This window comes from Exophiala bonariae, assembly GCF_035927105.1.
Source record: "Exophiala bonariae strain CCFEE 5792 chromosome Unknown scaffold_20, whole genome shotgun sequence".
Taxonomy (NCBI): Eukaryota; Fungi; Ascomycota; class Eurotiomycetes; order Chaetothyriales; family Herpotrichiellaceae; genus Exophiala; species Exophiala bonariae.
The window spans coordinates 635,134-657,944 of record NW_027042495.1 but is presented as its reverse complement, the minus strand read 5'-3'; the positions used below and the strand labels follow the sequence as shown (position 1 = coordinate 657,944).

The window sequence follows — 22,811 nt, the reverse complement described above, 5'->3', positions numbered from 1 at the left end:
TTGTCATTGCGTCACTTTCTGCAATGAGGCATGTACTGCTGCTGGGCAACACCTTGCAGCCTACCTGCAGAGTCTGTACTTTCCGTAGGTAGAATCGTCAACAGCCATGTGAGGACCCTTGCGTGCTGCAGAAAGCTTTCGCTTCGACAAGCAAGCCAGGTGAGCTGCAGTAACAGAAATGGCGTTCTGGAAATACCATCTTCATGGAGCTGAGAGGATATTGACCATGTCGATCAACGTTCGGAGGCATCCCCACTCAATGATAGCCCCTTCTCTGGCCAACGTAGGTCAGATGTCATTCAATACATACCCTCGACCCCAGCTCGGACTTTCTCAGTGAGGCTAAAGTGTCTCTTCTTGTCATCTTGATTGATACTGTGGTCGATCAACCATGGTCTGCTGACTGGATCCACACAATAGACTTGCCTAATGTCCATTGTAGATGAGGAACCCCTGAATTTCATCGTGGCGGTGAAGTAGTTCAGACCTGTGATTGATGAGACCACGGATCAATGAATCGATGCATTCATTTCGGTTGTGGGCTGGATCAACCACCGTTGCTTGAGATTTCAACAGCTGCATGACTTGCTTGTGCTTCTTGAACGACATTCCAGAAGAGTTGTTTCTTGACCTCACTGGCCAATAATCCCGCAACCTCTTCAGTCGAGATTTTGCTACCACCTCTGACTACCTGCTCCAAGGATCCATCACGTACAACTTTGAAATTTTTATCTCCAGAGCCGGCAAGCTCTTGACCACGGCGGCCAAGGGCAGCATTGGTTCGTTGCTTTTTGGCGGCTTCGTGTATTTTGATGGCGTGATCGGCGATTTGTTTTGATGCGTAGTCGCGGTTGGTGAATAGAGGTGATTGAGACAGAGTGGATGTCCAGTATTTATTCCATAATAAGCCCAGAAGATGAGTATCGAGTGCTGATTTGTAGTGTTGAACCTCCAAGGGATAGTAGGAATTTGCGTGGGTTCCAAAGTCTTCGATCTTTGCGGCAGGGATGGCTTGAAACTCGTCACTGTCATCGGTAAATTGCTTGGTTGTTGGACGTTGATTCTCCGGATATGTTCTAAAGGCACCGATTTCCACTTTACCTGCGCTGACAGTGCGGTCAGGGTCGATTACTACTGCAACAAAAGGGTCATTGACCATCTGATGCGTCATTTGGGTGTTGACATCGATTCCAGAGAGCCAACATCCATAACCGGGGTGGGAATGATACCAGCCAACGGGATTCTCCAACTGTCCACCACCTTCTCGTGAAGCAATACCAAAATTGACCATGTACTCGTCGGCATCAGCGTGGGCATTGACTCTTGTTTCTGTGCCTTCGACTGGCAATCGAAAAGCATCAGTGATGATGAGGGATTTGCCTGAGACGTACCCAATCATCAAGCCCATGATCTCGATGTTGCCTCCTGATCGGGCATGAGTGGTCATCTTGAGGAGAGCCAAAGCCGAGATTCGTACATGAGTGAAGTAGTTGGGGTCTTTCTTCCATGGAGCAGTATTTTGAAGCGCCTTATAGGCCTCTGGGTCGGGAAGGCTGTACAACGCATTTTGAGATGGATCAACGGTGATGATATTGTTCTGGGCCTCCCATTCGCGGAAGGCAGATACGGTCGACATGATGAGGTGATAGAGTGGAAGCGTGTATAGAGGTCCGGATGTGGGGAAGGATCTCAACACTCGATCGCACTCCCTCTTAGAATCGTGATATCTTGCCTGACTTTGAGGCAATGATGGAGATGGAGATAGAAGCGCAGTTGAACGGTTCTGCCAGTATTGACAAAGGCGGTGTTGGGGTGGAGTCGTGGAGGCGGTGAAAGGGTTGGTGGTTGCCTATCGATAATGCTCATCACGTGAGAACTCTTGTTGCTGTGCCAACTCATCGACAAACATTCTGCTCCACCACTGTTCAGCTTCTAGCCATGATGGTCTGGCGCAAGATGATTCTGATTCGTTGTACGCCGTGACCACAAGTTGACCAGAACTCTCCGTACTCGGTTCGCACCTGCTTTCATCTTTGCTTCAAATTCTCATCATCTACACGCCGATCGAATAGTGATTGCTCATCATCAAGTGCTCGGCCACGAGCCCGAGTTTGACGAGGACAACACACAATAGAGACATCATGCCAGCTCCAATGGATACCAGCTATCTCACCACCCAGGTCACTACCATCATCGGCCAACTACACTCAATATTCGACGAGATTGGTGTACCTCGCAATGAGCGCGATTCTCGCGAGACGGAACTCTTCGCAGCTCTCTCCGAGGCACTACATAACCAGCTGCGCTTGGTGAATTCGTACGTTTCTAGCTACCATGCTGCGTGCAAGAACTGACTCATGTGTGTAGTGAAAAGACCAAGCTGACCGAAGAGGCACAAAACATTATAAACACAATCAAGCAGATGGAAGCGTCGCTGGACGACGACAAGGATCGCGGCTATGATGTTGACACCAATGGGCTGCGCGTAACCTTTCCACTAATCGATTGTTTACGCGATTTGAAAGAGAAGTACAACATTATTAGCCGTCTGCATCGAGAGCGCTTTGATCAGGTCAAGAAACTCGTCCAGGCTCTCGAGTCTTATTCTTCCCATCTCGAATCGTCCTTTGTCAAAATCCGCCTCCCACCCACCACCTCCAACACATGTCCGCCCTCTTTCGACCTTTCTCCCTCCTTTGTCGCTGCGCTTGATGATGAGTTCACTCGAGTCTACGATGAATACAACAAGAGAGTCGTCATTGTGCAACAAACTTCAGAAGAGATAGTCCGACTGTGGTCCGAGCTGGGCATTCCTCAAGCTCAAACAGATTCCTTGATCGTACAGAACTATCGGGATTCGCCTGAACAATTAGGTCTCCACCAAGCAGATCTTGATCGCCTGCGCAGTCGCCGAGACAAGTTACTCGATGAGAAAAAGGGCCGTGAAAAGCGCCTGACAGAAATCAAGAAGAATATCGAAACTCTTTGGGATCGATTGGGAATTGAAGAGCCTGATAGAAAGGCATTTCTCGCTTCCAATCGCGGATGCGGTCTAAGGACAATCAACGAATTTGAGGACGAATTGGCGCGCTTGAACGAGCTCAAGAGACAAAATCTGCACCTCTTTGTCGAGGATGCTCGAGTGAGGCTTCAAGAGCTTTGGGATTCGCTTTTCTTTTCCGAAGAAGAAATGCTTGACTTTACTCCTGCCTTCTCAGACGTCTACAGTGATGCTTTACTCTCAGCACACGAGGCAGAGATCGAACGACTTGAAACGCTCAAAGAGCAACGAGCTCCAATCTTGGAAAAGGTCGAAAAATACAAATCCTTGATTTCCGATCGAGATTCCCTTGCTGCATCTGCCAATGACGCATCTAGGTTGCTACTCAAGCCACAGAAGGGAGAGAAGCGTGATCCAGGCAAGCTTCTGAGAGAAGAGAAGATGAGAAAGAGGATTGCGAAAGAGCTCCCGAAGCTCACCGCCGAGTTGGCAAAGATTCTGATCAGATATGAAGATGAATATGGACGCCCATTCTTGATTCATGGAGAGAATTTTCTCGACGAACTCGAAGAGGCTGAAGTCAAAGCGCCTCCACCTCGATCCAAAACACCCAATGGGTTACCTCCTCGAGCAAAGACACCTGCCCCAGCAACGAGCACTACAAAACCGGCAACCAGTGGTAGAGCAACCGCTCAACCAGCCCGGCCAGCCAGTGTCATGAAGGCGGCTCCCCCCACCGCCCGGTCGACAGCGAAAACTCCAACTGGTAGTCGACCAGGAACTATCAGACAGCAAGGAGGAGTCGCTGCAGCACCTCAGACCAAGTCTCCATCCAAGATCCCGGCTCGAGCGCCGACAACTGGCCTTAAGAGTGGAAATCAGTCCCCTGAACGTCGTGCGATCCCACGACCAACGGCAAATAGTCCTCAGAAGCAACTGCAGCATTCTGTGCAGGAGCCACTACAGCAGAATTACGCACAGAATGCAAGATCAATGGGCCCACCACGTGCGCCACCGCCGAAGATGAGAGATCTATTTGTACCACCAGAACAGACACCCTCAAACGCGATGGACTCATTTCCCGCTCCATCGGTGAATCGGCCATTAAGCACAGTTTCGTCCAGCTCCAATGAGAGTAGCCGATATGTTCGGCCCATAAGCCCAGAAGATGTATACCACGACAGTGAAAGAATGTCTTACATGTCGGCATCCCTGGTAAATCGGGGACAGGCACAATATCATCAACAACAACCCTTCCATCAATCACAAATCCATCACCAAGAATCTCATTACCCGCCCCAAAATCACACCCAGTCCGCTTATCAAAATCAATCCATACATCAACATTCCCACCAACCTTCTTTCTCTTCCTCAACTTCAATGCGAAGCCACGATACATCACACCAACACGTCCTCTCGGCACCTCAATCTACAATCTCCTCTCGACAACCCTCCAACACCTCTTCTAACATGACCACAGGCACGACAGCCTCCGGATCTGAGAACTGGGAAACATTCTCTGACGGCTCAGAAATGGAGCCCGAACGGGATGTACGAGACAGCTACTACGCCAAAGTGCAACAACATCAAGCCCTCTCCACAACCAACGCTCTCGGTATGAACCCCAACCTGAATGGCAAGAGACCTTTGACGGCGCATGGTCCTGGCGATCGAAGCCATCTAGCAGGCCAGATGGCTCCTCCGCCAGCCAAGATCCGCATGCACGCCAACAACCCACACTACCAGCCACAGCAGTTCCGGGAAGTGTCGGATGAGAATATCCGCCGCGTCGACGATAGTGATGCGACATGGAGCACCGAAGTTGAAGAGACGTATTGACTCAGGGAATATAGTCTCAAGCGATTGATGTTGCATTATTGGTTTTTCTCGGCGAAGTAAAAAAAGCACTTGTTTGTTTTATCTCTCAAGGTCTCACCATATGGATAGATCTTGATATCTCATGATGGAGTTTTGAGCTAGGCTGGCTCTGTGTTTGGCTTTTTTCTTTTCAACGGGCGGAACTCTTTCTTCCCTGCTCATTGTTCTTGCTCTTTTTCTCTCGGTCTGCGGAGCGGGACCGCATATTAACGATTTGGATGGGTCACTGGGTCACTGGGTTTGTGGGGCGGGCTTAGACATATTAAGCAACGGAATGGCGCGTACGGTGTAATATCAGACAACATTACCACTTGAAAGCGTCCAGAGTAGTGGGCTTGAGGATGAAGGGACAGACTCGTTGAGGTCCATACATACTGTTCAACAGATTTTTCTGGCCGCTCCCCAGAAAATAAATTCAAATGATGCCTTCATCGTACAGTCCATTATGATAAGTTCTGATACAAGCAGGCTACAGGGGGGAGAATCACCGTGCCAGTGACACTACATCACACTCCCCACCACATCTGTGCTGTACATCTAGACGTAGAATTTCATGATTTATCAGGCATGAGTTGAGCTCTGCGGCTCTCACGCTCTCTTCACTCCCAGCCCCTTAACCCTCCCAGCTCCGTCCTTCGCTCGTGGATCCAATCATGTTTCTTGGACTGATTTCTTCGCCTCTGCTTCATAGACTTCTGTACTACGTGCAGCTCCCACCATTTCCTGAAGGATGTTGATCCTGTCATTGTTTCAGCACTCCTGATTGGTTTGTCGTTTCCATCCTTACAGCAACCAGAGAGCACAAAGCTTGAACGTGGTGAAATTAGGCAAGGGATGTTATGGTCAGACATAACGTACGCTGCTCTGACATTGAGGAGGAATTGACGTCCTTGTCAACCCAAATTGCAAGCATTTTTGGACGCCTTTTTCGAGCGAGATGGCTTCGAATATGGTCTCGCCTTAGCTTCCTCATACCTGGACTCGCTCAAAGTATCATCTATATAGGCTACTCTCCTCCTTTGTCCCTTTTCGGAGCGCTGCCTTCTCATCTTTTGATCTGAATTTATTTCCCTCGTCTTCCCTGCGGCACCATAATAGCGCAGCGCCGCTGAAACAGCGTCTAATGACAAAGACAGCGAATCGAGAGGGGTCGCAGCTGGAGATTTCTCCTCGGGTCGCTTTGAGTGTCGGAGATCGTTGCTCGTAACCAGGATATTCGTGGGAAGTCTTTCCAAGGTGGTTTTCCCGGGCATACTGCCTGTCGTAATCAAAAGCGTCCGGTGAAGATCTAGGACGAGTTTGGCTTTGCTGTTCAGCTCGTTTGAACCGCTCTTCCAGTTCAAGTTTTTCGTGTGTCAATTTCTGCAGTTCCTCCGCCATCTTGACTTGACTCTCCCGCGCTTCAATATAAGCCTTGGTCAATGCCTCTCGTCCACTGATGTCATCCCTTCGCCTTTCGCACAGGCTGCGGTCGCGCCGAATTCATAAAGCTTCGTGGTAAGGGTGACTCCAAAGCTCGCAATCCCGATTAACGAGGCTGCCACTTCAGCCATGAGTCACTATCCTTTCGCAATGCTTGATACTTGCTTTCAGACGTGGGAGAACAAGCACCCGATGTTGTGATCCACCTACTGGGACAGATTTTCTTGATAACGACACCACTGGGGTTTCGCGAGGAAAGCAGAGTGTGCGCCGCTGGGCGAAGAGGTGAAGGCAAGTGGGGAAAAGAGAGGGAAATCCTATCTCGTGTCTGGAGGCGGAGCCAATCGACTTCGCCGCAATCCCATCAAATCTGCCTGCATGAACACCCTGTTAGAAGTTTGCCTTGCAGCAGTAGACATCTCTGAGACGACCAGCCATTGGTTGTAGCAATGCAGGATATTCCAAAAGCACTCATCAGAGATCATATTGCGGTCCAATATCTCGATGGTGGAGGAAAATCGCAGGTAGAGAGTTCGCCGGTAAGCAGTGCACGACACGAGCGCCGGGATTTGTCGAAAATGGTAGTCGAGGACTGCTCGAAGCCAGTTCGAAGAGGATAGGTCGTCCATTCACCGTCCGAACGCGTACTCAATACTATCAATGGAGAGAAGCCAACGTCGCGCGGAAGGTAACACGTTATGACAAAAAGTGTCGGAATGGCCTGAAGTCACAGAGTCTAAGGGCTCAGAACTAAGGCTGGAAGGCGCAGCCCAACGCTGGGAAGCCAAACCCATTCCGACAATTGCAAGGGCGTATTGGATGTTGTTGGATTCATACTCGGTAACCCTCTGATGGATTGCTAGATTGGCCAGAGCATGGTAAGTGCTAGTCATTTGCAAGGCTTAGTGGTGCCAAAATACGACAACTTCGATCTAACGATGCTGTTGGGTGGGAGTATCGATTTCCACTCCCAAGAGCGTCATAAAATGACATTTCGGATGGGCACTGTTGTCTGTCTCACGACAGCCTTAGCCTTCGACTCTTCTTTCTTCATCCTGATGCCATCGGCATAGGCCAGTTCACAACGCTGTGCCACATCGTCCTCCCAGAAGAAGGTTTCGAGGTCTCTCTTGAGTGTCTTCCAGGAATTGGTTTCGGGATAGGTCCGTAGAAACATTTGCATCACGGACCTCCATTCCGTTGGGGGATGTAGACTGTTTGCGAGTGTGGTACATATCATCATATAGGACCACAGGTAGCATTTTCGGTCTGGGAGTTTGGTACATGATGGTTGTTTCAACGCGGACTCAGTTAGGATTTTCAGTGCATTTTCGTAAAACCCGGTGAGTTCGTCATCGAAGTAGATGCTTCTTATCAGGTAGCAATAAGCCAATATCCCATTGGTCAGAAATCGTTCGGTTGCGGTTGTCTGCAATGTTGATAAACGATGGAGGTCTTCTAATAACCCCTGCACCTCTGGTCGTAATTTCATCTCGAGGCTGGCTTCGAGTGGCGCCGGACCTAGTTTGCCACTCAAATGTGTAAAATCGGTCAAGAGGCGGATGATTTGGAGAGAGAGGATACCATCCAGGCCCAGGTCCGAGAATCCTCGGGGAACTTTGGCCAGCATTTCACAAACATCTGGAGGAAATGGGTGGGTCAAGTAAGTGGTCAATTCGGAATTCTGGAGAATTTGGCCTGCTTTTCTGATCGTCTCATTAGAAGTGGTGTCGGCAGCGAACAAGAACGACCAGAGTGATTCGTAGGCGACGACATTGGATTGAAGTAAATGTTCCCATGGAGAGTCGCCCTTGAAGCCGCCTCTGATCTTGATCATTTGTCGCATTCCAGTAACGTGGGCCGTTGCAGCATGATGATCACCCAGGATGTAGTCAATGGTCCCAAGAGTGGCGACGACAAGAATGGTAGCATCGTCGGCACATTTATCAGGGTCTTGAAGCCTGCGACGCAACTTGGTCATGACATTGGCTCGATGGAGCGCAAATGGCTGATCTTGAATGGCGGACCTTTTCTGAGTGATGAGTAATGTACCACGACAGAGGGCGACCAGCGCCTCAAAGTAGATATCGGTTTGAAGGGCAAAAGGCCATAGAAGGCTCAGGTAAGGATTCTCATGGCCGTCGAAAGCGAAGGCACGCCCATGTTGAGGCCCCCATACCTGAAGGACTACCAAAGTGGTTATTTAGCTGGTGTGGGCCGAAGAAGAGAAGGCTAGGGGTTAAGATGATGGTAACATACAGTACTGGGCCATATGTGACACGGCTGGGGCGGAGGAGACGGGAAAGGATTGAAACGGGTCGAATTGAGCGCCAATAGTTGCAGATCGGCGGGTGAGAAATTGGGATTCAAGGAGTTTCTGGAAGATCAATTCCTGAGACTTGATGGCCTTGTGCCGTTTTGATTTGACAATAGTAGCACGTCGTCGAAGGGATAAAGCCACACGGCGGGACTTTGGTTGATATTGTCGAATCCATGTTTGAGGAGTCACAACATCGACGACCATCAGGCTGTCACCTGGCCCAGCCGTGCCCACCGGCATATTGCTGTCATGCGGTGGAAGAACACCCCAGAGCCAGAGGTGGGAATGTGGGCTGAAGGAGCAGCTTACTCTGCCGTCTTGTAGATGTCGCGGGATCGAAAAGACTGATGAGACGGCGGCTCTTTACTCAGAAAGGAAGTTGGGGCCAGGGAAAAAAAGAGATATGGGGGAGGGACGGGAAAGTGCATTATGCATGGCACAGTGGCAGTCGGTTATTGGAAGTAGCGGCCAAGACTACTCAAGCACCATGATAGAGCCTAACACGCCGGTGATGTTTTAACCATTCCGAATGTCTTGGCCACCAAGTGGACAGGCCTAAGTCAGATTTAAAGCACCCCAAAGGGGCCTAAAGGAAGTCATGTGTCTTGACGAAGTTCCGGGTATACGAAGTAAGACCTCGGTACCTCTAAGGAAGGTGACTTGACGCAGGCGATGATCAAGTCAGAAGCCCTAACTCCAGGCCAAGAGTACCTATACAGGCATGGCAGCCGAGGCGGGGGGCCCCTACCAGCCAGATTCCCATTCGAGGTTTAGCTATCCGTAGATGGCGCCTACAGGCTACAGGACAACAGGATCTTCGAGAAACTCGCGGATAAGCCTTCCACACCACTGAGTGAACTGCTTACTATATTTACCATCAAACTAGAATGATTCAAAAGCGCGGATGTCGCACTGCCATGTCCGACCCTCGAGTCTCTTCTTTGCTATTCGACCACCAACTCCGTAGCCACTGATTCAGATCACTTGAAACATGTCAATGCGGTCTGAAGACCTCGTGCACCCAACAGCTCTCCACTCATCGTCGCTCACTGACTCACTGCATGTATCTTTGCACATGTCCGAGCAAATCCAAGAACTGATTCTCGATACTTCCAAGGTTTGATCAACCGGGGACCACCTGGTCAATTCTCTTCTCTATCTTATCCACCACCATGAGATTTCCACCTGACTACCCACAATTCCTCTTATCCTGTACCGAGTACCCATACCGTCATATCCAACATTTCTCTCCCTCGTTCCTTCCCTGGGCGATAAGTTTCTTGTCCTCGATCTTGTTGTTTGCCTCTATTCCCTGTTCAGTCCTTGTATTCTAACCCATTTTCCTTCTTCTCTGCTTCTTGGTTTCTTTTTTCCTTCTACAGTGTGCGAAGCACCCTTTCAATTCTTAATCTTTGGCCCACTAACGTCCTTGAGCTATTGATTCCCTCCGAGTGAAGGCGGGCCTCCAAGAGCAAACATCCTTTAAATATGGAACTGCAATAACGACATGCTCCTCCCCCGTTCTGCTCGATCATGGTCCCGACGAAAGCCAACCAGTGCTGCCTTGCAATTACTGGCTTTCTTCTTCTTTCTTTTGTTTCTCCATACTCGAGTCGCTCGTCTCCCGGTTCAGGATGAAGCTGTGAGAAAACCTGGTGCAGACCGACCGAAAAGTCCACTCCTCCAACATCAAGCCGCCTTCTGGAAAGATCTATACCAGATCATACTCAACAATGACCCTCATTGTGAGCACCTACCAGAAATTGTGGTTCCGCACAAGTTGGATATCGGCTTCGACCCTTCACATAATCATCCGCGCCCAGATGTCTTGTGGATGGAGCCTGCTGATATCAAACACATGCAAGAGGCTCATTCGAATTTTGTTCATGATATAAAGAGATCTCCTCCTCGACTTGTCTATGAGCCAAATACCAGAGGCATCGTCATGACTGCTGGGTACCTCCAACTTCCTGTGCTGGTGACATCCTTACGTATGCTACGCAGGACAGGCTCCCTCTTGCCAGTCGAGGTATTTCTCGCAGATGGTCCGGATTATGATGACGACGTCTGTGACCAAATCTTACCATCTCTAAATGCAAAATGTCTCCTTCTGTCTGATGTTTTTCAAGCTGCCAAATCTGGGCTATCAATTGACCATTATCAGTACAAAATTATGGCGGTCCTCTTCTCTTCCTTCGAACAAGTCCTCCTCCTCGATTCCGATGCCTTTCCTCTCCATGATCCTCTCTCAATCTTCGGTGAGGAGCCCTTCAACACGACTGGCATGGTTGTGTGGCCTGACTTCTGGTATGCTTCGGAATCACCTTACTATTTCGAGATCGCCAAACTAGACACCGTTCCAGCACTACATACTCGAGCTTCTATGGAATCGGGAGAGATATTGTACTCGAAATCTCAGCATGCTCTCTCCATCATGCTTGCCACCTATTATAACTTTTACGGCCCTATGTACTATTATCCTTTACTTTCGCAAGGCGCTCCTGGCGAAGGCGATAAGGAAACTTTTGCTTGGGCTGCCACTGTTTTTGGCGAGCCTTTCCATGCTGTCCGTGATCCTGTCAAGGCTCTTGGCCGACTTGATTCCAGTGGAACATTTCTTGGAAGTGCCATGGTGCAGCATGACCCAAGCGTCAACTTTGCTCGGGAGCCGAACACCCGGGGCGCTTCGGACCACAGCGATTTATTCTCATCACATGTCATTGCCCCAAGACCTCTGTTCATTCACGCCAATTTTCCGAAATTCGATCCATCCACAATTTTTACCGAGGGCAACGATCGTACAGGCATAGGCGGGCCAACCAGGGACAGCAATGGAACTTCCATTCGATGTTGGATGGACAAGGAGAAGGCCATTGAGAGGTTTGGTTTCGATGTCGAGTACCGATTCTGGGAGGAGATCAGAGGAACCGCATGCGAGTACGAACGCCACTTTGGCTGCTGGAAAGGCAAAGAAGGAATCTGCAAAAGAGTGACGAAATACTGGTACGACGTCTTCGAACCCATCGTGACAAGACAGCAAGAGCATTCACTTTGACGGACCACACCCACCGGGTGGGAAGCAATTTATCCTCCTAGTCCAAGCACGTCACAAATTTTACCGAGAAAGAGCACGCCGATGATATTCATACATGTACTCATTCCCCTTTGACGAAAAATCTAAATCTAGCCCTCGAAACCGCTGGCTAGCACACACACAACACGACTTTATGTGACCAACGACATCAACACAAACGACCAAATGAATACCCAGAGCCGGGCGGCAACACGGACGGCATGGCATGGCATGGCATGGCGTAGCAATAGCATAGCACACATTTGAGATTTATATACAAGGGCCCAGCAAAGTTTTGGTCTCATTCATCCCCAGTCTGCTTGTTACCATGACTTGTAGCGAGCGAGCGAGCGATGCTCATAATTCAGTCTCTCAGACCTGTGAGATGACATCTACCTAGGTAACCCATGTATCCCTAGCATAGGGCGGGATACGTAGCAATACGGACTGGAGATTAGCAAATTCAGTTAAAATTATTCGGATTTCGAAAAAAAGTGTGATAATACATACATACATATCAGGCCAGTCCAGCCCATCCATGATTACTTGATGTACAATTGCTGTCTCTTTGTACATACTGTGTGAAAGTAACGCCTGGTTTTCGTCGCATGGGAATCTGGCACTGCGGACATAATGACAAGCGCACCGTCCTTTGAAGGAAACCTCTCCGTCCAATATTGCTGTCGAATCTAGTCAACACCTTGCATGATCTCAATAAAACCATTCCCTGCCAGTTTCCATTTCCATGTTCATTTCCACCCATAACGCCATCATCACTCCCAGTATACTGGGAAACCACTCGCCCAGGGTAAGTCCAGCCGCGTTCACCCCCACAGTATCCGCCATGTCAGGTAATATCGTGCCCGGCAGGAGTCATAACCCACTCCCAATCCCCGCAAGAAATACACGCCCACCAGACCTCCGTAGTCTGATACCCGCCGGAGGCAGAATCCAGCATCGCAAAGCCCGCCTCCACACACCACCCCATCAATAGCGCAACCTCACCCTCGTCCATCGCAAAGCCCAGGGTGCGACTGATCTCCCTCGCGCCAATGCCAGGCAACTGCACGACGAGCCCTAGCGTGCCCGCGACAAACATCTCCCATAGCTTCGGCTGAAAGCGCGTGTGGATGTCCAGCCACGGTGGAATGTGGCCCATGGGGAGGTCTGCTTCTCCGCGAGGAATCGGTGCATTTCTTCCTGACTGCGTTGTGTCGCCGGGGATGTAGCGGGCAGTGGGCGTAAGGTGTGTGGTGAATTCGACGGCTGATTTCTCCATGTGTCGCGATGAGTAGGCAACTTGTTCCCAGTCGAGGCCGTAGCGGGTACGGGGGATGTCGCCGCCGAGTTTGGGGATGATTTGCCCATTTGACATCAGATTGAGGATTGTGACCATTGTGCCATCGTCGATGATGGTTTCCTTTGGGATGGAGATTGAATCACCACGCTCGAAGGCTGCGTCGAGAACGGAGAGTTTAAATGTCATGGCTTGCCGCAGCATTGTGGCGTTGATCATGCGGCGTTCATCAAAGCGCTCATAAAATTTCTTCGCAGGTTCCCACAGGCCTCGGCCTAGGCTCATGATCGATTTTTGGTGTGTGGAGCCCTTTTGGATGAGCTTCTCGTCTTGTAAAACTTTCAGTGCCTGATGGAGGAGGTCGTTGGTCTCGTTCTCGGTGGAGCCCAATGTAGCTAGCTTTGATCGTACAAAGTCTGGATCGAAACCTGGGTCTGTGGTCAAGATCGATGCGAAAACCCAGGATCTGGTAAGACGGAAGTCAGGATCCAAGTTTTCATCCTCATAACGTGGTTTGAATTGCAGATTCATGTCCAGCTGTGTGGAGTCTTGTGAAATGGGAGCAACGGAACCAAAGATCGCGGCACTGAAGGTATTTTCCTTCATCTGTGTCGTGATATTGTTGGCATAGGTTAGAAGAGAAGGATAATTTCTTAGCTCAACAAAACTAAATTCATGATCGTCGATAAGTGAAGCTTTATCGGCCGGCAATTCTTCAACACCTTCCACGTCAAATCTATCGAGATTATCGATAGCCCAGTCCACAATCCCTTGCCAGTCGGTCGCTTTGATGTCCGAAAAGTTGACGCACGGTACTTGATCAGCTTCCAGAGCTTCCAGGTATCTCGCTTGTAAGCTCTCTGTAAGTCCTCTGATATCACCGCGGTATTTATTCGACAGAGTCTTCCAACGACCTTGAATGGTGGATTCCAGTTCGTTGGGAAACAAGGTCATCACTACCGGCCAGTCGATGAAACCGTCTAGCCCGCCTAGAAGGGTACGGACGACAACGACAGACACCGCCAAATGGCGCACCTGTTGTGCTGGGAGATCTCGAAGGTATTGTATACCCCGAATGAAGCGTTTGTGACCGATCGTTGAGATGACAGAATTGGTCTTGGTCTTGGCCTTGATCTTGGGCTGCCGTATCGTAGCACGTGCCTTTCGTCGTTTGGTAGGAGGCGTAAAATCGACATCGTCTTCTTTGGCTTTTCTCTTCCGCTTCCGCCTCCCTGGCTGGGTATCTTCGTGGTCTGACAATACTGGGGGTGCAGTGAGAGTCTCACGTATACCCACAGCAATCTTCGCTGTCTGTTCTTCATCCCTTTCTGCGAGTGCTAAGACTGCATCTGGAAGTGGGCTTTCCGGAGGGAAGGGGATTTCTCTTTGCTCACCATTCTCGTCGAAGTGAACGAGGCTTGCAAATTCAACTTTGCTGTAGCCCATAATATCGTGAAATAGCATTGTCGGAAGTGAATGATCGATGAAGGCGTAGCTGGTACGGAAGTTTTGCGCAGCACTATTGTGATTCTGTTCCCAAGCTTCGACAGCTTCGATCTCTTTTGCAAAACGTTGCCAGTTCCGATCGACATCTTCGGTACTTACGTACAAATTGTGGGCAGGAGTGACCAAGATGATGTCCTGCAACGATGTGGGGAAGTCTTGAACCAGCTTATTTGCCCACATGAGAGGTCGATCCTTGGAGTGAAGTCCTTGGCTGCGACTGCTTCGTTCACGTCTTTGGGCGAACTTCGCAGCTTCTGCACGCTCGCGAACTCTACCAAGTTCATTCTGCCAATTTTCCAGGTGGACTAAGGGGAGTGCACCTAAATTGGCAACTTTCAGAGTGAGAAATCCTGTAGCTGCACCTGGAGGGGTTTCTCGCACTGGAGACAACGATGGAAATCTTGCTGAGTTCGTCTCAGGTGATCTGTCAGGTAGTGCGTCGGATTCTGGTGTGGATAGTCGCCGCTTCCTTGTACTTGGGCCTGCAATCTCCGAGACCCGAGGCATGGCTATGAATAAGGGTAGCAGGGAAGCTTCCTCTGTCCATTCGGGAGGTATATAATCTGCCGGCTCGACTGCGATGATACTTTGCCTGACATTCTCCACCAAGTCTGAATCGGCACTCACATTTGGCAGATAAAGAATGGAGCGACGGACCATGACACCTGCTTTCCCACGAAAGGCAAAAGACGTTTGCTTGAGCTTTCCCGATGCGCAGAGACGCTTGACAGTTGACTTGATGGCCTTTAGTAAAGTGCTTTCTCCATAACCTTCCTCCTTCCATCTTGGAACAGCAAGGCGTCTCAAAGTGAAAGCATCGTTAGGTGCAGCCCCCTTTGTTATGGACATCAGATGAAGTACAAGCTTTTTGCATAGGCTATTTGCGCCCGCAGTGTATTTTTGCCCTCCCTCTTTCGCTCGCTTCCCTGGGCTGCGTTCGTCGTCTATGAAGTCGGGGTCGTCCATGTCCGGTGTTTGTACGCGACGTCGCTTTCTTTGGACGGATCGCCTTGTAGGAAGAAGCTCAGGCTCCGAGGCTGAGGAATCAAGCACCTCCGCGATGTTGTTTAGAGATCTCTCTGTATTTTGAACCTCAAAGGAAGATTGCTCTTGGACGATCACATCAGGGTTTTCACTCAGGCCTGAAAAGTTCACATTTGACTCCAATAACATGCTTGCTGCCACTGCGTTTTCTGACGCTATATTGGAGCTAGCAACCATCAGCGGGACAGGTGGGCTTGTTACTGTTGGAAGGGAGTCTTGTGCCTCATCACCAGTTGTCTGTAGATCTCGGTTGGCAATTCTTGAACCACTAGCACTTATATTCCACTGCGCTAAGAAATCGACGATTGATTGATTTTCAAGCACAGCATCTGAAGCGGTAGTGCTAACTGGCGCTTGTACTTGTTCATCGCCCGAGTCGCTGGATGCCAAATTTGCCGGTGCAGGAAGCAACCCCAAGTCTGGTACCGGTGTTGCTTTTTCTTGGGTTGGATGCGATTCCACAGATTCTATGACTGGTGGAACATGCTCTGTGGGTAGGGTCTGAAGTTCTGTAGGAATGAGGATACCGGTATCACCCGTGGCAGTCTCTGCATTCTGCCTTGCTTTTTCTGTCAATTGTCGTTTTCTGGAAGGTCTCGATCGGGCGGGCGGAGTGGTAGTATCTGGCACCGTAGGGAATGGTGACACTTGTTGCGATGGTGGGCTAAATTGATCATCGCGTTTGCGTTTCCGATACGATCTCGACAAAGTGGGTGTAGTGATGGCAATTGGTATTGCAGGGGGTGACGTTTGCTGCAAGAGGGTGCTAGCTTGATCGACCTGTTGACTTTCGACCGCGAGAGCCTTTGACTTACGTCCTCGTCGCTTTTTCGAGACCTGTGGCTGAAATTGCACAATCTGAGTCTCGTCATTGGTAGTTTCACCGTAGTCACGAGAGAAATCCTTGTGCAGAGTTCTGGGTGATAGAGAAACTTGAGGACTGGAAGCCGATATTCTGTCAGTTTCAAAGAAAACTCCCTTCTGAGGGCCGAGTATCTCACTACTCGGCTTCCCGGGAGGCGGAGAAGGACGCAGGCTTGAGAGTGATAGCCGGCCATCTTCGAAAGCAGGTCCTTCCTGAGGCGCAAGGCTCTCTTTGTTAGTAGCCCCAGGGGATAGAGACGGCTGAGGAATCGTATTCGATAACGCTTCTTCTTTATCTTCGAAGAGGCCCTTTCGAGGGCCAAGTCTCTGTTTGGTGTTCTTTAGAGTCTTCCGAGTTGGAGTTGCAGTGCGCTTTGTTGCATGAATGCTTTTTAGATGCCTGGCTCCGCTCAGAATATGGTCAAAGCCGAAATAGGCAAAGGTGTGTGATGCGCTCGAAGACAGGAAGCGTACAGGGTATGCTGGCCGTCTATCGATGAGTTTCACATCTTTTAATTTGCTCGATTTGAACACCAGAATTTGAGACAGTTGCTTTTTACTATCACCAAGTAGTCCTTTTGGTGTGAGGTAAACACCGTCGGAATGCCGCTTGAGAACAGATTTGGTTGCTTGCACCCATTGCTCATTGATATCATGTGGTTCCGCTGGGATCGGAAGATGAGCATCAATAGCCTCCAACAGAGTTTCATCGAAATCTTGAGGGCGACGTCCGTAGAGTGCTAGACCATCTGGGTGCTTCATAATGCCTTTTTTAGGTGCTTGAGTCAAATGAATGCCACGAGCTGCACTAGCATATATGATTGCTTGTGAGAATTGCTTTCGCCAAAACTTTTCTGTTCCACGTACGTATTTACGTGGCCGACCAAGAATAATCTCCTGTTCGGATAGCTCGCCCTGATCGGTTTGACTTGTCTGCTTTGGAATCGCTCGCTTCGGAGTTGCTGGCTTTGGAGTTGCTCGAAGTGTCTTTGCTCTGTTTGATGTTCGAATCGCAGCTGTCTGAGGCACAAGACTGAACTTGCCAGGCTCCGTCTCAACAATCACGGGTTCACCATGTCTCGGAGGGATATCCTCAATTCTCATCTTCTCAATAATGCTGGCCAACTCTATTTTGCCTTGCATGATTTGCAGAGAAGGTGGCTCGCGTGGAAAGCCGTTCAAATCAACAGCACTCGATGCGGCCCCACGACTCTGAGCGTCATCCGCGCACATCATGTTGGCTAGAGCTTTCTTTGCACCAGGGATGTGGGTGATGTCGATTGTGTTGCGCGTGGCAAGTTCACGAAAAGTGTCCCATGAATAATGGAAGAACTGTGCAACTCCATTGGAAGTTATATAAGCGCGTACGACCGCTAAATGCTTTAGGTGAGCCGGTTGAGCCAGCAATGAGCGGCAGGAGAGTCGGAATAGTGATGCTTCAGCTGCACGTCGTATGAAAAGGCCAGTGGTCGCTCTCCGGGCACCCTAGATAACAGTGTTAGTTGAGCCGGTGAAAGGGAAAGTGAAGCCAGTCTTACCACGTTGGTCAATCCTTTGGGACTCGAAACCTGAACGGCATCTCGTAACATGTTGGGCATCAATCGGGCGGGGTTCCATTGCGCGAGTGCCAGAGGTGGCGAGGCAGCAGAATCGAAATCCATCTCCTTTGTCTCGCTCGCAGTAGATTTGGAAAGCTCCAGTGGTTCTTCCATGCCCATTATGGAAGCCAACTCTGCAAATGAATGTCGCAAGGCCAGCTCATCTGTGTCAAACTCCTCTAGACTACTTGGACTGGGGATTTGTACCAGTTGAACGCACTGCTTCAGATCTTCAACAGTGGCGGAAGGGCCAAATGCAGTCTTGACACGTTTCACAAGCTTCACGCGTTCGAGGCGGCGGATGACTTTGATCAAAATGGCGAGCTTCCCAGTTGAAGACATTTCAAGTCGTTCTGAGAGGTCGGTCTGCGGGATGAGATTCTGAGTGGAAAGCATTTCAAAAATACGACGAACAACGCCACGCACAGTTGATTTTTGTTGTGACTCGCCGCCCGTGGCACTGGAGAGGACTGATTCCTTGTTGGTGGTTGTGGCGGCGAGTTTTCGTAATGTAAGTCGGCTCGTCTTGGTTCCATGAGCATAAACGGGTTCTTTGATAATGTATCCTTTCCTATGCAATACATCCGTCCTCTTGGGTACAGATCGCTTGTCTTGACCGGATGCTCTGGTGAGGGGACCTTGCAGAATGCCGATCGAGCGGGATGCGGCAATGTGAGTAAGGAGCGCAAACTCTAGAGGTACAAGCTTGCTTGAATCCGGAGGATGGCCACATATCGCACGGTACATTCGCTCGTAGTTGACCGTGACGTGCGGACCTTGCTTTGAACGCGATGATTGTTCTGCATTGTTCGATTCCTGTGTCGTTTGCTCCGGTGGCGCTTCTTCGACTGGTCCAGATTTGTCGTTGACTTCGATCGCCGACTCGGGGCCAGAGGATATTTGATCGAGACATCCTGGAAACTCAAGTTCGACTTCTGGAAGTGATATTTTGTTATACTTTTTGCCCTTCCCGATAGAGACATCAGGATGTCGTCCTAGCCATACCCAGACTTTGGACAGGAGGGCTTTATCAACCGACACAGCGAGAAGTAGCGTCGAGGTGCCACTCTGGGATCCATCGTTTCCATTGTAGAAAGACCGAACATAATTGCAAAGTTCGTTAATAGATGTACCTAAAGGCAGAAGATCACATGAGTTAGTACATGGTGGCTCGGTGGCTCTGATAGGCGAGTGAGGAAGCTGGTGCGGGGCAGAAAACAGCGTTCTTCCCACTGGGCCACAGACGAGCCCAACTCACCTCGACTACCACTGAGTGCAATTTCCTCGAGGAGGAATTCGATCAAGTCATCCACGCTCTTCGCCATCGCTTATTCTCCATAGCACAGATGGGATCTGTTGATGATTATGAGGAGAAGACTTTGGCAGTTTGGATGAGGTTCCAAGTTCGAAACGATGACTGTGCAGGACTTTTCCTTCACTTTCAAAATCACCAGGCAATCAAGGTGGGGCCAGGACCTCGAGGGCTTGGCGCCAGTGCGCTTGGTGATTGGTCAGTTTTTGACCACACTTCAGTTCAAAGGTGAGATTCAGCCTCAGTCACATGTGTCAGAGTGGTGAGCCTATCTAAAGTACATGATAATTTTCAATTCACGGGCAAGACCGAAGGGCAAAATGTAATTACAATTTTTTCAAGGCATTTTGGCTCTATGGTTGCTCTAAACTGTGTCGAGACCTGCTAAAAACGGCCAGCTGTGAGTGTAGGGGAAGATCCTGGGGCCGTATGAAAGACCGACTGAGATTCTCGTTCTTTTCCGGATCCATGCGTTTTCACAAACAATCACGCTGAAACTCCATACTTTTCCCCAAACTCCATCATGCTCAAGAAGCGGGAGATTTCCCCCCGACCCACATTGCTAGAGGACGTGAGGAGAGAAATAGCCAAAATTTGAGAGATTCAAGTCCCTTACAAGCTGCAGCTGCCTTAACGGGTCAGACAAGCAAGGTGACTGTTAAATGTACAGGAGCTCTTCGGAGAGAGGAAGAAGATGAACGGCGAACCTGTCAAGTGCGTGTGAGTAATGTCGTCAAATCATGAGGCCAGAGCTCTCGATGGCGCATTCCGGCGATTGTTGCGTTGTTTGGTTGGTTTCGACACTGTGCTCCAACCATCTTCTTCTAGAGCAGCGGCTGTGGGAGTGGTGTTTTCAGGAGTAGCAGGTGATTTGCCACCTCTCCATGATCCGTTGGCACGAGTAGATCCCACGTTTCGAACCACTTCTCTGGGCTTCACAGCCTTGTCGTCCACCGGCAGAGCTGCCTCGCCTTCCTCTTCATTGTCTTCCTCAGCAACCATGTCATTGGTTCCATCAGCTCGTCGCAGAATGTCGATTTTGGGGGTGGCGTCTGCATTTTCTTCTTCACCATTCTTAGAGTCCGCCAGCTCTTTTGGCTCACTTCCAGATGGCTCCTTAGCTTTCTCAGCATCGGCTTTTTCCTTTGCAAGGCGTTTCTCCTCAGCCTTATCAGCCCGGCTCTTCTCTTCTGCTTCCTTCTTCTGACGAATTGCAATTTGTCTTTTCTCCTCAACTTCTTTCTCCTTTGCAGCAGTGTCGACAGGTCGAGCGGCTCCGAAAGGACTTGCCTTTGAATCAGTCGCGGCTGGAGACGCCAGCGGATCGGCTTCCGAGACCGTACGTTTTTGTAGGTTCAGTCTCGGTCGTCCCGCAGGAGCAACGGTAGATGGGGCTGGCGAAGATGGCTCACTTGCTTCAGGAGTAGGAACCTTTGCTGGTGCGTCTGGCTTCATTCTAGCGCGCCATTGATTGTCCATCTCGGATGCCGTGGGCTGACGTTCCGGTACTGGCTTTTCAGTATATTCTCGCCTTGGTGGGCGAGAACCATCCTGAGAGCGACCCTCTCCCCAAGCCGGAGAGTTCTTGCGGAAGCCTCCTTGAGCATCCTTGCTCTGTTGCCGGCCACCCTCACGGAGAGAGGTTGGGGCGGGCGTGGCTGGAGAAAGAGGGCCTCTTCTCTCCCAGTTTGAGAAGTCCCGATTCTTTCCATCTCCCTGTGCTGGCTCAAACCCACGACGGGGTGCGCGTTCGCTACCAGCGTCCGACATATTGTCGAAATTTTTCGCGCCAAAGTTGGGTCGGTCAGAGACTCGTCGTTGGTTCTGTGGTAAATCTGGGAGTGGGCCTTTTCGTGACCAGTCACTGAAATCGCGGGCATCCTGTCGCTCTTTGGCTGTATGCTGTTAGATTTATTGCAAGTTTTATGTATTTGAGGGCGAACTTACGTGGCTCGGCAACGCTGACACGAACCTGTCGTCCTGCAAGATTGTTACCACTCAGGTTCAGGGCGGCCTTTAACCCATCCAATGTTGCAAATTCGACATAGCCGAAGCCTTTGGGCTTGCGGTCAAGTTTGTCTTCAACAATGCGAACATTGGTGACCTGACATTCATTGAAGAAGTCATTGACATCCCCCTGGGTCGCATCAAAGGAGAGGTTGGCAAGATGTGCGGTATATGGAGGTTGAGTAGGGAGAGGGAGTGCTTCTCGAGGGGGGTAGCCGTCTCTTCTGTCTGTACGAGAGGTTAGCCACGAGTGATTAAAGAGTCCAAACGTGTCGCACTCACCGGCGAATCTGTCACCACCAGATGGAGCCGTGGAGCTGAAACCACGTCGATCTGACCCATAGCTAGGTCTACTGTCTGAGGCTGCAGGTGCACCGGAAATGTCAATGAGAGCGTCTTCAGAGCTAGATTTCCTCAGGGACCGTACAAGGTAGAGGCATGTCTTCCATTTCGTCCGCCCACGAGCCATAGTCTGTCAAGCCGTCAGCAAGATTGTTCTGCGCATATGGCATTCATCGTCACCCACTTTCATCCTGGAGGAAAGTCCCCAGGGACATTTTCTGATTCTTTTTGGGACCTATTCATGGTTAGTGACGGGTCAAGCGACATGAGGGTACCAGCCGCATGTGCAGGTGCCTTGCGGGAGGAACAAACCCATGATTGCAAATTCTCAACGTCGCAGATGGTGAGTGTGATAGGTGATCGATGGTCTCTCGAGCAGATCTAGGTGAGCCACAGTACGATGAGAGACGTACTTGGGCAATTGGAGGGGCGAGGGATGATCTATGAGGTCGCCTCGCTGAGAAGTTTGGCGGCGCAGTGGAACAAAGTGTCGAAGAGGCTTGAGGGTGGCAGCGCCTGCCATTATTTTCTCCATCCACAGTCACGTGGGGTTTCTTGGCGATCACTTTTGCAGGATTTCAACTTGAACCTTGAACTTTTGCCAGTCTGGAGGACGCTCAATTTCATTGGTGGCCCGGAATCAAAGGCGATGCTGGCAATTCATCAGAATTGACGCTCGGGTTCTTGTTATCATCATCGAATCTCGGTATTATATTGTGGTCATTCCACAGGTGACTGCTCCTCATTTGCTGATCTTAGGCAACGCTTCGACAATGTTGTCCTGAGTGTCTCCGCTCAATAGTAATGGCCAATATCCCCAATGGCAACCCATCACTGGCAGCAGGGAGGAGCAATGCCAAAAGTGCATCTTCAGTGATTTTCCCTGCCCTCTATGTGGGTCTAGCTACAGGTTTGTGATGTTCACTTCTCAATGTTGAAGATCCGAAATATTCACAATCAGATCCAGGTACTTGTGGTATGGTGTATGGCTCGGTTGTGTCGACCTTGATTCAGTCTCCAAATCCCAAGACATATACGACACTGGCAGCATTACAATGGGCAGCAGCAGGGACAACGTTCTATGGTAAGGATCCTCATGGCTAGGATCTATCCATTAATGTACATGCATTTACAAATCACAGCTGTC

The 22,811-nt window shown here is 50.0% G+C and overlaps 6 protein-coding genes across 6 annotated transcripts; 2 read left to right on the top strand and 4 right to left on the bottom strand.

Annotated features, from left to right (window-relative positions):
• Nucleotides 1–547: 547 nt before the first annotated feature.
• LTR84_005533 (uncharacterized protein) lies at nt 548–1,636 on the bottom strand (the record flags this gene model as incomplete). The annotated part of the gene is made up of 1 exon (XM_064849101.1): nt 548–1,636. The coding sequence occupies one exon, from the start codon at nt 1,634–1,636 to the stop codon at nt 548–550; it is 1,089 nt and encodes a 362-aa protein (XP_064704315.1).
• A 505-nt stretch (nt 1,637–2,141) lies between these two features.
• Nucleotides 2,142–4,840, top strand: LTR84_005532 (uncharacterized protein; the record flags this gene model as incomplete). The annotated part of the gene is made up of 2 exons (XM_064849100.1): nt 2,142–2,317; nt 2,368–4,840. 2 exons carry the CDS (start codon nt 2,142–2,144, stop codon nt 4,838–4,840), a joined length of 2,649 nt encoding a protein of 882 aa, XP_064704314.1.
• Nucleotides 4,841–7,280: 2,440 nt separating this feature from the next.
• On the bottom strand, nt 7,281–8,861 carry LTR84_005531 (uncharacterized protein; the record flags this gene model as incomplete). The annotated part of the gene is made up of 2 exons (XM_064849099.1): nt 7,281–8,488; nt 8,561–8,861. The coding sequence occupies 2 exons, from the start codon at nt 8,859–8,861 to the stop codon at nt 7,281–7,283; spliced, it is 1,509 nt and encodes a 502-aa protein (XP_064704313.1).
• A 1,267-nt stretch (nt 8,862–10,128) lies between these two features.
• On the top strand, nt 10,129–11,676 carry LTR84_005530 (uncharacterized protein; the record flags this gene model as incomplete). The annotated part of the gene is made up of 1 exon (XM_064849098.1): nt 10,129–11,676. The coding sequence occupies one exon, from the start codon at nt 10,129–10,131 to the stop codon at nt 11,674–11,676; it is 1,548 nt and encodes a 515-aa protein (XP_064704312.1).
• Nucleotides 11,677–12,541: 865 nt separating this feature from the next.
• Nucleotides 12,542–19,328, bottom strand: LTR84_005529 (uncharacterized protein; the record flags this gene model as incomplete). Its single annotated transcript, XM_064849097.1, has 3 exons — nt 12,542–17,890; nt 17,944–19,136; nt 19,262–19,328. 3 exons carry the CDS (start codon nt 19,326–19,328, stop codon nt 12,542–12,544), a joined length of 6,609 nt encoding a protein of 2,202 aa, XP_064704311.1.
• Nucleotides 19,329–20,053: 725 nt separating this feature from the next.
• LTR84_005528 (uncharacterized protein) lies at nt 20,054–21,791 on the bottom strand (the record flags this gene model as incomplete). The annotated part of the gene is made up of 3 exons (XM_064849096.1): nt 20,054–21,210; nt 21,263–21,550; nt 21,605–21,791. The coding sequence occupies 3 exons, from the start codon at nt 21,789–21,791 to the stop codon at nt 20,054–20,056; spliced, it is 1,632 nt and encodes a 543-aa protein (XP_064704310.1).
• Between the last annotated feature and the right edge of the window lie 1,020 nt (nt 21,792–22,811).